Genomic DNA, 15,888 nt, shown 5'->3' on the forward strand with positions numbered 1-15,888 from the left:
ATAAACACGGGTTACAAATTGTATTCAGATTTTCGCGTTATTGTTGTGAGGGAGATTTCAGTCACTTCAACGTATTCATGCTTAGGTTTTATAGAGACCTTATTTAACTATGATATTATCACCTACTTGATTTTAAATTTCAAACAATCTTCTTAGTTGATATCTACTAAGATCATTAGCATTATCGCGTCAAAAAAAGGTTTGAAAGCCTTTTTATGCCATACATACACCCATTTAAAACTGGGCTATTTAAGTACTGCAATATAATGGTACGAGTATCAAATTAATCACATTTTAAGTATAGCTGGTCACTCTGAGTACAGAGGGTCTATTTCACAATGTCCAATTAAATTATTGGATAGCAAAATAAAAAATAAATGAACTGCCAGATAAAACTTTCTGCAAAACTTAGCACTTTATCTACCCTATTAAGTTTATTTGATGATTGTGAAACGCCAACGATGACTTTATTCGTCAGATAAGTGGCAAGTAGCTTATTCAGAATGTTCCTTCGGTTAAAGCTCATTTTTGAATGTAGGGGGAGGTTACACAGTAAAAGACATGTTTCTTCGATGCAGGTGTAATTGCAACTGAGTTAATGATCTACTATGGCTACATATATATGCATAGATACGTTTAAACATACCGGCCGCCAAAACTAACAGTTTTCAATAAATTTAAACAGAGGGCATGCACCGTCATTTACAAAAAAGATGAAAATTTTAAGATATGAACAATAATATATACGCTTTGGTAAAAAATATTCACTTCAGCACATGCAAAATCGTTTCACTCACTTCATCATATACTTGACTGTACTAGATTCGGTCTATAACTACTCATTCAATGTTTTAGGAAGTAATATTAATTTTGATAAAGGTCTTTTAAGCTCGTGGTCTCCCTTGCACTGTACAGTTACCACTCTCACCAGGTTATCTGCTCCAGGATGAAGATACTTGACCCTCCCTAGTAACCATTTAGTAGGTGGCGTAATTTCATCCTTTATGATTACTAAATCTCCAATGCAGGGCACTGGTACAGTAACTTGCCACTTATATCTTTGTTGCAGTGTGTTAAGGTAATCGTTCTGCCATTGACGCCAAAAGTTCTGTGTCATCTTCTGTACTAACTGCCATCTGGTAAGTATATTGACCTTTTTGTGCTCATAATTGTAGTCTGGAACACTGACCAAGGGCTCACCCACTAAGAAATGTCCTGGCGTCAGCGGGACTCCTGTGGTACTGTCTATTTCACAAAGAGGACGACTATTTAGACAGGCCTCGACCTGAGTCAACAGAGTGGCTAATTCTTCATAAGTCAGCTTAGTATCCTTATTTACTCTGGCTAAATGTCGTTTGGCAGACTGAACTCCCGCTTCCCATAGGCCGCCGTATGAAGGCATTCTTGGGGGTATGAAGTGCCACGTTGTCCCTTCAGTAGCCAGCAGTTCTGCCACTTCGCTGGCTAAATTGTTTTTCCCAGGTTCGAACATACATTTCAACTCTTTAGCAGAACCAGTAAAATTGGTACCATTGTCGCTCCAAATATCTTGACAATGGCCTCTGCGCGCAACAAATCTTCTAAAAGCAGCTATGAAAGCTTGTGAAGTCAGATCTGATACAGCCTCAAGATGAATGGCTTTCGTAGCCATGCATACGAACAAACAAATGTATCCCTTAGTTGCATGATGTCCTCGGCCTTTAGAGGTTCTCATTAAAACAGGTCCAGCATAGTCAACGCCACTATTTAAAAAAGGTCGATTTTGGTTAACTCTGACTGTTGGCAACTGGCCCATGAATTGATTCTTGACTTTAGCTTTGTCTATGACACAGGTCTTGCAATTGTAAATGCATTTTCGAATGGATGACTTTAAGCCGATAACCCAATATTTGGTTTTCACGTAAGTCATCATTAACTGATTCCAACCATGAAGTGTTCTAGTGTGGGCCTCATTGATAATTAATTTTGTAATATGTTGGTTTCGTGGAATAATAATTGGATGCTTTGTCTGTTCAGACAATGAGGCATTTTGAAGACGTCCTCCCACTCTTAACAAACCTTTCTCGTCTAAGAATGGTGCAAGTGTGATTAGAGTACTTCTTTTCTTAACTCTTCCATCTTTTTTCAAATCGTCTATATCTTTTCTGTATACTAGATTTTGATAAAACCTTATACATTCTTCTTCTACTTCTTCCATTTCTTTAACTGTTAAATGTTTACTCTCTTCTAGTTCTCTTTTTCGTTCAGTTAACATTCTTCTACAATAAGCTAGCACTCTCTTCATTCGTGACATTGTTGAAAATCTCTCCCATATAGGCCTCTCATCTACAAGTACAAGACATGTCGTTTTAGATTCTAATTCTGTTTGTGCAATTTCTGTTTTTTCATATTCTACTTGGTCTCTCTTAAGCCAGTCAGGCCCATTCCACCACAGATCTTGTGTAGCTAATTCTTGCGCTTTGACTCCTCTTGTCGCGATGTCCGCAGGATTGTCAGCAGATTGCACATGTCTCCAACGATCATTATCTATCAATCTGGTAATATCTGCTGTTCTATTCGCTACAAATGTTTTCCAGCGACTAGGTTGAGATTGCAGCCAAGCCAGTACGACCATTGAGTCTGTCCAAACAAATATTTTATTTTTAGGAATCTTCAGAAGTTCTGCGACATCACTGATCAATTCTGCTAATAAGGCTGCAGCACAAAGCTCTAATTTTGGAACAGAAAGCTGCTTCAAGGGTGCGACTTTAGTTCTTGATGCGATCATTGAGACGTATACTACACCACCTCTAACAACTTTCAGGTACGTCACAGCTGCATAAGCTTGAGTGGATGCATCTGAAAATCCGTGCAGCTCCATGAGATCATCTTCTCGTGTCAAGTGTAACCAGCGCTGAACCTTGATGTTTTGTAAATTTACCAGTTCTTCTCTATAGCGTATCCACTCGTCTGTCAAGTCCGATGTCAATTCATCATCCCACCCCAGATGACTCAACCATAACTTCTGAATTAAAACTTTAGCAGTTATAATTACAGGTGCTAGCCACCCAAAGGGGTCGAAAAGGCGAGCTACATCAGAAAGTATCGACCTCTTAGTTATAGGACTTCTCATCTCAGGTAAGTTTACTGTAATTTCAAACGTATCGTCTTGTCTATTCCAGGTCAAACCAAGAATCTTTATTATTTTATCCATTTTGATTTCCAGCGTGTCTCTTGTACTGTTATCTTCTTTTAGATATTCTAAAACTTCATCTGAATTGCTAGACCATTTTTGCATTCGAAATCCTCCTCTTCTCAATATTTCTTTAATTTCTTGACACATTTTCTTTGTTTCTTCTATGTTTTCATTTCCTACCATTAGATCATCCATGTAAAACGACTTCTTTATTACAGGTGCAGTTTCTGGAAATTCGTGAGCTTCATCGTCGGCTAATTGGTTTAATGTACGGACTGCTAAGAATGGCGCTGCAGCGGTCCCAAAAGTCACAGTTGTTAACTCATAGCTCTCGAACTCATCTTCCGGCCTATCTCTCCAGACAATGCGTTGCAGGTTTATGTGTTCCTTTGTCATATTTATCATCCTATACATTTTCACGATATCTCCCACGACGCAAATCTTGTGTTTTCGCCAAGCTATTACTAGGCTCCGAAGATCTGGTTGTAAAACTGGCCCTACCATCATGGTGTCATTGAGAGAGTGACCGTGTGAGCCCTTAGCAGAAGCATCATAGACTACGCGCACTTTACTAGTGTCTTTGTCCTCTCGAATAACAGCCAAATGAGCAAGATACAGTGCATTTTCATCGTTTTGTGTTTCTGATCTTCGCAAGTGTCCCATGTCCTTGTACTCATTTATAACATTTGTGTATTCCTGCTTTAACTTATCGTCTTTTCTAAATTTTCTTTCCAAACTCTGAAATCGATTGATAGCCTGATGTTTCGTATCACCACATAGATTAACAGTTTCTTCAACATTTTGTTTCAATGGCAAGTGTACTGTATATCTTCCGCTTTCATCTCTTTTAGTTGTTCTTTTGTATATCTCTTCGCATTTTTCTTCTTCTTTTGTAAGTATTTTCTTTTTCTTGTACACATCAGTTTCTATCTCCCAGAACTTTCGCAGTAAATCATTGTCTTCAGCCACCATTCTTGTTATGTGTAATGTTGTAACGTTGTGTTGGTCGCTCTGTGCTTCTATTTGTTTTCGACCCGTTAGTATCCATCCTAAAGTAGTTTTTTGAGCGACTATCCCATCATTCATTTTTAATAAACCTTCTTGAATAATTTGACAGTAGATTTCTGCGCCGAGCAACATATCCACCTTGCTGGGTATGTCATAGGTAGGATCAGCCAATTTCAATGTTTCAATGGCCTGAGAATCTATCGAAATATGTTTCGAAGGCAAATATGTGGATACAGACTTTAAAACGTAAGCTGAAACTAGAACAGTCTTCTTGTTTTCATATCTTGATGAAATTGTAATGTCGACCATATGCTTGATATTTATTTGTGTACTTTCTTCAAGTCCAGAAACTACTCCATTGATGCTAGTTCTTGGCAAACCCAGTAATTGTACAACTCGTTCTGATACAAATGAAGCCTCTGAGCACGGGTCGATTAGAGCTCGAAGTATGTGTGTATCACCATCGCTCGATCTTACCGCTACTTGGGCTGTGGCCAGTAACATTTTACGACTCGGTTCTTGTTTGGTAACGTGCAAAGTTGTAAGTTTCGTGTCAGGTTCTGGTTGTGATTGTGGTTGTGTAGCAGCTACTTCTTCATTAGCTTCTCGCGTTTGATGCAGAAGAGAATGATGTCTTTTTCTGCAGATCCTGCACGACGTCTTTTGTTTGCATCGAAATACATTATGGTATGGAACAAGACAGTTGTAACACAATCGGTTCTTTCTCACAAAATCATGTCTGTCTTCCACTGAGTTTTTAGTAAATTCCTTGCAGTTGAATATGTAGTGTTCGCCTTTACAATAGGTACAAGTAGGCTGTGATGCTACGCTAGCATGAGCACATTGGAACAAGCTCTCTTCATCTTCTTCTTGTTCAGCTACATGAAATGTTTTGGGAGTTTGTGACTTATCACGTGTAGGCACTGAAACTGCTGCGGCCATTTCCAATGTGCGAAACTTAGCCACCAGAAACTTCTGTAACTCTTCCCACTTAGGCATGTCTTCTGAGCTGTCCTTATGTACAGTTTGTTCCCAGTCTTTAACTGACTCAGCGTCCAGCTTCTGTCCGACGAGAAAGATAATTATCGGATCCCAAGAATCCGTGTTTACGTTTAAATTGTTTAAACTGTTGATACATTCCATAGTGGTATCAAGTAAATGTTTTATTTGATTTGAAGACTGGGTTTGAATCTTCTTCTGACCAACTAATTTCTTTAATACAGAATTAACAATCATTCTTTTGTTGCCGAAACGGTTTTTAAGTAACTCCCATGCCTGTGTGTAATTATTTTCTGTTATTTGTACATGCCGCAATAATGTCTCTGCTTCACCAGAGACACTTGTTTTTAAATAGTGTAACTTTTGTACACTTGTTAATTTTGTGTTGTGCACGAGGGCTGTGAATAAATCTTGGTATGTGGGCCAATCTTCATATTTCCCTGAAAAGGTCGGCAATTGGATTTTTGGCAGATTTACAAACGGTAATTGCCCTTCATGGAACGACGTTGACATAATAGATAATTCCATTGCCTTTTTTTCAGACTCCCACTTGGTCAATAAATCTGTTAAGTCGGCTTGCAAACAGAGGTAAAGGTCTTCCACAATATAATAATCTTCATCAACAAAATACTTGATATCTCCTCGTTGTTCACGCGGTGTGCAATGCATGAGACTATTGTGTGCTTGTTTAAACATAATCCAATAATCATCAAGCATTTTAATTCTTTGTTTAACATAACCCTCGGTTAGCCGTTGTTTTGGACACTTCTTTATGTTAGATTGCGTTTTTTGTATCATACCGGCCACATCTTCTAACTTGGTAATGAATTGAGTTTGTTCGGGCGTTATTGGAGGCATTTTAGTAATTTATTCACTTATTTATTCACTTTATAATTAATCAGATAATTGTCACTAGGTATCAAAGTCAATAGTTCCAACACACGAAGTTATCTTTACGCCAAATAGTTTGTAAATCACACTTGCAATCACTTTCCTGTTTGTTATAAATCAATAATTATTTAACATTACTTAAATCTTCACTAAACAACGTAAACAACTCCGCTTATCTCTTAAGGAATGCGCTCCCTATTGTATTCGCCGGCCGGCCGCCTGCATCACTCCCGTACTTGATCCGGTTCGATTTTGGACCATATGTTCCTTCGGTTAAAGCTCATTTTTGAATGTAGGGGGAGGTTACACAGTAAAAGACATGTTTCTTCGATGCAGGTGTAATTGCAACTGAGTTAATGATCTACTATGGCTACATATATATGCATAGATACGTTTAAACACAGAACTTTAATTGGACATTGTGAAACAAACTCTAAATTACGTTAAATCCATACATTAAGAAAAATACAGTTAGATCCAGTCAGTTCTTCTATTTAACTCTGTTTTGTATTATACTAAAAATAAATCGAACTTAATTTCATTAAAAGCGCTAATGCCCTTTTTCAAGTCCCTGCATCTAAAAGCCTTCTTTTAAAAGACATTATAAAAAGTTTCATACTAAAAGCTTGCCGGCAAAAGCTTCGTAACTACTGAGGTGCAACACTTAATAAAAAGCGCTATCTAGCTTCATCAAGCTTTTTATATTTATTTTGTCAACAGAAAAGTTCGTCTGTTTATATATAGTAAATGATATGATTGATATGTTTACAATTTTGTCCTCATGGTAAGCCTACATACATATTATACATATTTATTCTTTACATATTTTTGAAGTAAATTGTTAATTTTACTTAAAGTTAAAAAAGCTGTCCGTTTTGCTTATCGCCCTTCCACTTATTGAGTAGAATGTAATGTAAAACGTTTCACCAGATTCTTTATAAAAAATAAATTCCCTTTTTAGGGTTCCGTAGTTAGAGTCTGTGCTGAAAGAGAAGAGTCGTAGAGTGTGTGGGTTTCCTTACATTCCATGACTCTTCTCTTTCCGCCATTTGTTGCTAGGTCTGTAGAAGCCTTAAGTGTAAGGCCTGAGTGGACATTCGAGTTGGACGTGTTGCGGGGCAGGCGTGCGGCGTGCATGTTAAACAAATGCAAACGTATAGGAGCGGCCTTAGTGCACGCTGCTCACATCACTTGTGAGCCCGACGCCACGCTGCACGCCCCGCCGAACGCTCCGTTTCGAGCTTCAACTGAGGCCTTACACTTACACGCCTGTAATCTTTTTATTAATGATTTACATTAATTTTGATAATGAGCCATATTAATAATATTTCTGCACGAAAATAGGTACCGAGGATCCCACGCAAAGGTTACATGTGACTCAGCAATAAATGTGGGTACTTGCCTAAAACGTGTTTTCGTTAATTGCTGGAACACTCGCTTGTTATTAATTGATCCACTTACTTGGTTTTCGGCTACGAACATTGATTTTCGTCACGCTATGAAACGGAGGTTTAATTTCATTATTATACTTACCTTTCCTTCTTTCCTTGGTGAGTACGTACAGTGTAAATCATTAATTATATTCATAATTTGTTACTGTAGTAACTATTGGTAACTAACTATTCTAAAATAACTGACGTGATAAAATTTACAAAATGTAAATATTAGTGGCTCTTTGAGCTGGTAGACCTCGCGAATACCCAAAGTTTCCAAAAAAATAATCGTCAAAAATTATATTTAATCATCGAACCTGCTCACAAAATTTTACGAGAACATCACCAAGCTGATGGACATATCCGCTGACGCTTCGGTCAATAAAGGTACGATAATAATATTAAGCGAAAATATAAGCCCACAGGCTTCGGTCACTTGATCTATGAAGTAATATGTGTTTATGTGACAGGCATAGCCTAGTGTGGGACCGCAGGATATATATTTTTTAATATGTTTTTTCTTTTAAATAAACAATATCTTATTCTTCTTATGTAAGTACTCGTATATTCACTACCCGTGTCATGTTTTTAAATTTTAATTGTTTGTGAGTTTTAACAAAAATATAAGTAATTGATGGCTAAATTAAATTAAATTGCTCATATTTAGAAGCAATTGAGCTAGAACTATTTTTGTGATTTTTTGTTACATTCTATAATATGAATAGAACTATTTTATACAAATATTTAGATATTGCAATTAAAATTGTATGCAGGACCATTAATATAGCTAGTTAGTAAATAAACTAGTTATGTAAATTTTGATTATTATACCGCTACAATGGAAATAGCAAAATAGTAGATTACTAATTAGACTAATTAACCAAAATGGGAAATTAGCCGCACATATCCAATGATCAATTTAACTTCATTATTTATTATTAGCGTTACGTCCACGGATTAATTTGAGGTATTTTCCAAGCCATTTATTTTAACATATTCATTATTATTGTGTATAATTTTAAACAAATAATTAACTGATTGAAAAATGATCGAAAATGGCTGCAACTTTAAGGTACCCTTCGGATTCTGATTGCAGCAGATAATTTTTAAGGAGAATTTCATATTAAATTTGATATTTCCTGCGATACTGCCGTCAATAGCATGTTTGCAGCAATATTGCAGTACGACATTAGTGCTGCCGGTCGCATTACTGTCGCAAATGTCAAAAACGGTGTTGTTGCGCGGAATTTTGACTCCGAAAAGTACCTTTCTTTGTTACCAGCTGTGCCTGCGGCTTCACCCCTGCGCGTTTCATTATCTGCTTTTATTTTCTTTCTTCCAGTCTAACTATTCCTATGAATTCTACGTTTAAAATTTAATAAAAATCGGTTTAGTAGTTTATCTGTGCTCATATTTACAGACTACAGCAAAATCGTTGTGGCTCGTAAATGCTCTGAGCTTAGGAAATAAAATAAATATTATAGGATAAGTTTACATACATTGACCGAGTCCCACAGTAAGCTCAAACCCATTGGGCCAAATGGTCAGCTATGATACTAATGATATGCTAATGCCCATTAGATAACATTCTGCTGTTATCTAATGACGTAATTAAAATTTAAAGATGACATGTACTAAGACAGTGACGAGCACTCGGACGTCTTAGATAACTACTCCAATCTTTATGAAATATGACAAGAGCCTTGTTTATTTACACATGACTTTTAACATGATTTGTCCAGGGCTTTCCCAAGTTAGGAAGCTCAAAGTTGTAATGCATGCAACTTGTCTCCTGGGACAACTCGAGATCTCTCTTTGAAACGTACTAGTTGTAGCTGAGCTGTGAGAGTTATGTACTGAAGAGCCATGAAAATAATTTAGGAGTTTTCGGATGTATAGAAAAGTATGCAACCCATAAATATTTTAATCATCCCAGTAGTTCACTAAACAAAAGCTCTTAGATAAATTTGCTGTTTAGGTTTGTTATCTATGAAAAATCGCGTGCAATTTCGTAGCTCGCTGTACTGGCAAGCTTTGCAAAGATTAGACGACCCTGAAGCTCAAAACCCATCGATTCTCAACAAACATTTTGCATAATTTCTTTCTTGTCTGAAGACGGATCGCTCAACGCCGTTAAAATATAAGCAAGTTCCCGGTGGACTCCAGGTTTGTTGATAAGGGAATATTTTTTATTTACATAATATCCAGCTAACCTAGGACGAGCCACCTGATGCGTTGGACATATTATGATACGTTGGTGACCCTTGAGAAATCTGAAATACTCGTATCATGTAAAGTCAGCATCAAAAGTAGCGGATGAAACAACTCCTCGAATACTTTCCATATTTTCAGTCTCTACAATTTGTGTTTAAATGTACTTATTTGCTATAGTCTAATTGTTTTACATAATCAAATCACAACCATGTGTCCTGATATGCTAGCGAACTTATGTTTCTCAGTCTCCCAGGGCTGCCAGTACATAAATCTTGATTATACAGTCCAACGTCAAAAATTATACGAAATTCGATTGCATTATACGAAAACGATTATACAAAAAAAAATTACTTCTTCAAAAACTGACTTGTATTTAGTACTAACTAAAATCTCTCAATAAGTAGCGCCGAAACACAGCACAAAAAAGTAAAACACGTCTCACATATTAACAAACACCCATCATATAGAACACCAAACCGATCAAATGGTGAGTCTAAAGAGAAAACTCAAACCGTCACCGTATCGTATTATCAAGCTGGCAATGCGTCTCTGTTAATCCCGTGCTGAAATAAGAATGTGAAATAACCATTCGTGTTTTTTCGTATACAATTATATCGAACGACTACCTATACATAATAGATACGATAATCAGTTTGATTATACGAAATTTGTATCGAATTATACGATCTGGCAGCCCTGCTGAGTCCCCTCACGCCTATCCTCTTGTGAGAGGATAATTTTTTTGTATAAACGAACGTTCTATATTCCCTTTGTTCATACTAATCATAGGAAAAACTCATTTCTTCTAAGAGCTGTTAAGTCTTTTAACCAGCTTTGTAAACATCATGATCTCATTGATCTGTTATGTAGCTTCAGTTCAGTACGTAAACTAAGGAGCCAAGATTTTTCACACTGTTAACACTTATGCAATTCTATCTTGTTTCTTTCTCTTTTGTACATCTTGTTCAATGTATCTTAGTCTCACTGTCAAGCAACATAATTATAAACATAATAGGTATTATTAATTTTGTAATTTCTTACCTCGTTCAATGTTTAAACTCAGACTCACTATCAGATAACATAATTATAAGCATAACAGGTATTATTAATTTTGTAATTTCACGTCAAGTCCTTTACGAAGTTTCTACCTGTGAGAACTTGTAATTGGTGTAATGTAATGATTTTTTTTACTTGTCACATAAGTCTGATACTATTGATGCGGACGGCATGGGGTTTTCTCTTCAGACGTCTTGAAAGTAGCTTATTGAAGTTACCTCTTTTATTGTTGCAGACGGAGTTAGCGTTCACAACGGGCGTCAGACCAGTGAGCTGGTGATAGGAAAAGCGGAGCCGCGGCACGCGGGAAACTACACCTGCGTGCCGGCCAACGCTAAAGCTGCCTCTGTCACCGTGCATGTCGTGCAAAGTAAGTAAACTTCTATTTTATAGCTAACGAGGCAAAAAAAGGGTTGAAAATTAGCTTAGAGACCTGTAGATCAGCAAAGCGGAGCGGTATACTGGCAATAGCACTTGAAGGTGATCCATAGGTAATGCATTTGAATTACTTCTTGACAGTTCTAAGTAGGCGATCTTCCGCTTCCTATCGAGCCGATGCATTCATAATGGCTAGATACATGTGGGAATACTTCACCGCTGCTGGCCAATGCTAAAGCTTCCTCTATCACCTTCGTTTATGTTGATGGAAAGCTTCGTGTATGTTGTACGGAAAAAGTGATTATGCATTTTATTGCTTCATCTTTCTCCAAATCATACTAAACAATCCATGATACTAGCAGCACCTAAGGAGGTACCTAGGGGACGACCAAAAGTTCGCGGAATGGAAGACTAATCAGTTAAAGATTTTTCCTGCGGCTATCGCGAATTATCACCCTCGTGTCCAATATTTCCCTTCCCCACTCGTTGCACAATGTAGTATTTTTCACTACTCCAGCTGGTAAAGGCTCTCTTGATTGTTCAAAAATGGATGAGAAAGTTGTAGTTTATCTCAATGATTGTGTGGCAAAGTAATCTGATGCAAATATTGAGTTGTTTCCTTATATTAGCTGGTAGAAGTCTATTTTGAGCTGATCTGATTATGCAGTCGGAAGGTAGCCAAAGGAACTCTTCGATGGAAAAACATAGACACGTCGAATTTAGACTCATTAGAAAGATCTTGAGAAGTACTTGATAGACATGCAAAGAAGATATAGTACAGTCGACAATAAAAGTGTGTATCAAAAAAAATTTGGACGGTAACTTGTATAAGGGAGTTTAGGAATTACTTATGTGACGTAGGAAATTTTCCAAAATTGCGAAAATTTCCGCATAGGAAAGCTTTAGAAACTTCTCACATTTTTGGCTGGGAATTGAAAGTTTCCGAAACATAAAATGGATATTTTTATATTTCTGAGTAATTTTCAAGAAATTTTCGATAACTTCCAACTTTATGAAAAGTTCCCGCAACTTGCACATCTGTAGGCTGAATGGTCATAACGTTAATTAGACAAGCGACATGTGTGTGTGAGTGTGTCCTTGGTTACCATAGAGACGACGTGATTGTTCAGAGCACAATTATCAGAAATATCAGGGGGCTAGCCAAGATGCCAATTCTGCACGCTGTAGCGAACGAAACGCTAATGTATCCCTATCACTCTTCCATATTAGTGCGACAGAGAGGTATTATTAGCGATTCGTTCATTACGGCTTAAACGATGGGCATCTTGGATAGGCCCCCAGATCACGACACACGGACGAAGCTGTCTGTCTGCAGACATCTGCGGCACGGCCGTTTAAAATGCATATTAAAATGTAAAATTCATTCAATAGGTTTTTTGTTTTTAATTGTCACTAAAACAACAGAAGTAGAGTAATTCACAAGTAAATAACCCTTTTTTATGTATCTAACACACATATATATTCTTTTTGCTCAGGATTTTCCTTTCCCCATTTTTATATTATTACTTGCACCAACAAGAGCTCAAGCTATTTTTAATTACTTAAAACCTTCCGTTAAAAAGCTTCTCAAGTTAAACTAATTTTCTGTTTAAATGCAAATGATTGTTGTCTTGAAGGGAAAAAAGCGGAGTCTAAAAGCGGGGTGAAATTAATTTATTTTCAAAGACAACAACTAAATTCCTTATTCAAGGAACCATTGCATGAACGCTGAAAATATTGGAATTTTGATCAGATTGAAATTAGATTGTGCTTTCTTCTCAAATTGAAAATAACACTGATTCTCGTTATGAGTTTAATTTTTGAAAGGGTTTATTAGTTATTTCTTTAAATACAGTGGATAAAAAGGGTCCATATTGTGTCGCATACTAGTTTAAGTCATATCTTTGATACGAAATATGAAAAGTCATATTATATTGTGTCATACATTTTTAGCCATAATATTTGATGACATACATAGCAGTTGTCATATATTGTTTGTGCATACCTAACGAGCCTAACCTAAAATTTTATGTGAATTAAATTGATGACTATAAAAATGATAATATAACTCATTTATGACAAAAACCCAGTTATGCTCAAGAATAATTCTGACTAAATATTTGTATGAATTATAATTTTATGCATATATTGTTATGACAATTAATAATATGGCAAAAGTTGTTATGCGACCAGAGGGAGTCCCGGATAAAAATGGATGTTATAGAAAGAGCGCGTAGTACGAAGAATTTCGTACATTGATCCGTTTGTAAATATCTCTATCGTACGCTCATATATTGCTATCTCGCCCAGGATGCCGGCTGTCAATGACATAGTGCGAGCGGGACAGCGCGTGCGTAATTATACAGTGGGATAGAGACAATAACAGGCGGGTCAATATACGAATTTCCGCGTGCTACGGCGTCTTTTCGTTCGTCAGTGGCGGTGAGTCAACTTTATTCATAGATTAAAATTGTTATTAAACCTCTGGTGTTGCAGGTGTCCATGGGCGACGGTAATCACTTACCATCAGGTGATCCGTCTGCTCGTTTGCCTCCTGTATCATTAAAAAAAAACTGGAGCTAATTTAACATTCTTTTTTTTTCGCGATTAGAAAAGTGATCAGCTTTCTAAATATTTAGGCATTTGTATGTATTGAGTTCTATGGACCTTCAGCATGCGCTTACACCCAATAAATATCGTCTGTGAAATAATATTAAACATGAAATGTCTACTTAATTCCCAAAATTACCTTCTCTCCATATTTACAGGTGTTGATTTCAGCGTTTGATCAATTTGTTAGCTGAAATTCAGCTCATTTATTTCAAATTTATTATTAAAATATCTTTGAAGTACCTTTTTGCACTAATTAAAGTTCTTAACTAATGTCTTGAGCGCCTTTGGAAGTTAACGAGAAATTCATCAAAAGCGATGAGGGAGGCGAAAAAATTAGCAGCTTCGCATACTTCAGTAAATATTTTATTAATTTTGTTAAGTTTGAACTTTACGTAAAATAGTTATGTTTTAGTTACAATGAGATTTTCATTGGAATATACTTATTTTTTTATTTTTTTTATCATAGGACATTATTACACTAATTGACTAAGTCCCACAGTAAGCTCAATAAGGCTTGTGTTGAGGGTACTTAGACAACGATATATATAATATATAAATATTTAATAAATACTTAAATACATAGAAAACACCCATGACTCAGGAACAAATATCCATGCTCATCACACGAATAAATGCCCTTACCAGGATTTGAACCCGGGACCATCAGCTTCGTAGGCAGGGTCACTACCCACTAGGCCAAACCAGTCGTCAATTGCATCAAATGTCGGGTTCAATCGCTTTCATATGAAGATTTAGTTTTACCTTTACAAGCTCCTGCTTGTAATGTCTAAAATCTCAAACTTTGTGGCTCTTTGATTAGAAAACAAATCATTTATCCAGACAACACACCATTACAAGAAACATGACAAATTCCAAGAAGTGAATCTAACAGAAATAGTGACGCCGAAAATGTTCTCCACTCACAATGGTTTTCTGGGGAGCCAGCGCCAGCGGGGTGTGTGGAATAACATTGCAGTGTATTGTATCACGGGAACTATTTTGCATGACGGGTGGGGGGTAAGCTAGTCCAGACAACCCAACTCCTCAAGGAATCCTATCAGATCTTTGATGTTGAGTAGGACCTCGGAGAGCAGAGCAGAGAATGCAGAGATTACAGAGATTTGCCCTGTATGGGGCCACTCCTCTATTTGCCCTGTATGGGGCTACTTCGCTGCATTCCAATGGAATGCAGAGATTTGCCCTGTATGGGGCCACTCCGCTGCATTCCCGCGCCACATGAGAGTCTTTCTCGGAACTATAAACCAAAGAGTAAAGTAAATGCTACAAACTGCTTGTGACGTATTCTGCTCCGCATTACAAAAAGGTTTTATTTATGGTTTACTTTTCATGTATTATTTTCTATTTGGTTTTAGAACCATGTCACAGTAAAATAGAATAATTTGAAATGTATGTAACCATGGCAGTCTGAAAATATCGTCGTAACAGCGATGACCTATTAATTGTAATTCTTTAAATATATTTTTGTGTTCAGTTTATCCAAGTGTTTCAATAAATAACGCGAGTTCAATACATCTGGCGACCGTGCATAAATAAAAAATAAAGATGGAATCGTGGAAACGCAAACGAACACAGTTCAGAAGAGAATTTACAACTCTCGCGGACAAGACGGCGAAGGCGGTGGAGAATAAAGATTCGGCAGCACCGCAGATTTTCGACCTCCTGTCCGAAGCGGCTTCGAGTTTGTTTGAAGCTGAAGCCACATTGCGAGACTTATGGGTCGAAAGTGAAGAATTTGACGAGGAACAATTTCATTCAGACCAAGAAAAGGCGATGCAATATAAAATACGTTGGCATCAAGTAAAAGCCGCATTTTCAAAACCACTTCCTTGCATCAGTAGTGCGTCGTCGCTACATTCAGCACAATCCAGCATCCAGCGAAGCCTTAAGCTGCCCAAGTTGGAGTTGGTTAAGTTCGACGGGAATATCAAATCCTGGCTCTCATTTTGGGGTCAATTTAAGAAAATTCACGAAGATAAAGTAATGGACGCAACTGATAAGTACCAATATCTTTTACAATCAATGACCCCAAATAGCAGCGCACGACAGCTTGTCGAGAGTTACCCACCTTGCGCAGAGAACTACAGTAAGGCAGTGGAAGCT

The 15,888-nt window shown here is 37.1% G+C and overlaps 1 protein-coding gene across 1 annotated transcript in view; it reads left to right on the forward strand.

The window, feature by feature from the left end:
* The window catches only part of LOC133516497 (uncharacterized), a 142,168-nt gene that overhangs the window by 116,464 nt on the left and 9,816 nt on the right, over positions 1 to 15,888 (forward strand). The window contains exon 7 of the mRNA XM_061849484.1: positions 11,012 to 11,146. Within this exon, the coding sequence (XP_061705468.1) occupies positions 11,012 to 11,146 (135 nt within the window). The remainder of the gene's footprint in view (positions 1 to 11,011; positions 11,147 to 15,888) is intronic.

This window comes from Cydia pomonella, chromosome 3 (genome assembly GCF_033807575.1).
Source record: "Cydia pomonella isolate Wapato2018A chromosome 3, ilCydPomo1, whole genome shotgun sequence".
In the NCBI taxonomy this organism is placed as follows: domain Eukaryota; kingdom Metazoa; phylum Arthropoda; class Insecta; order Lepidoptera; family Tortricidae; genus Cydia; species Cydia pomonella.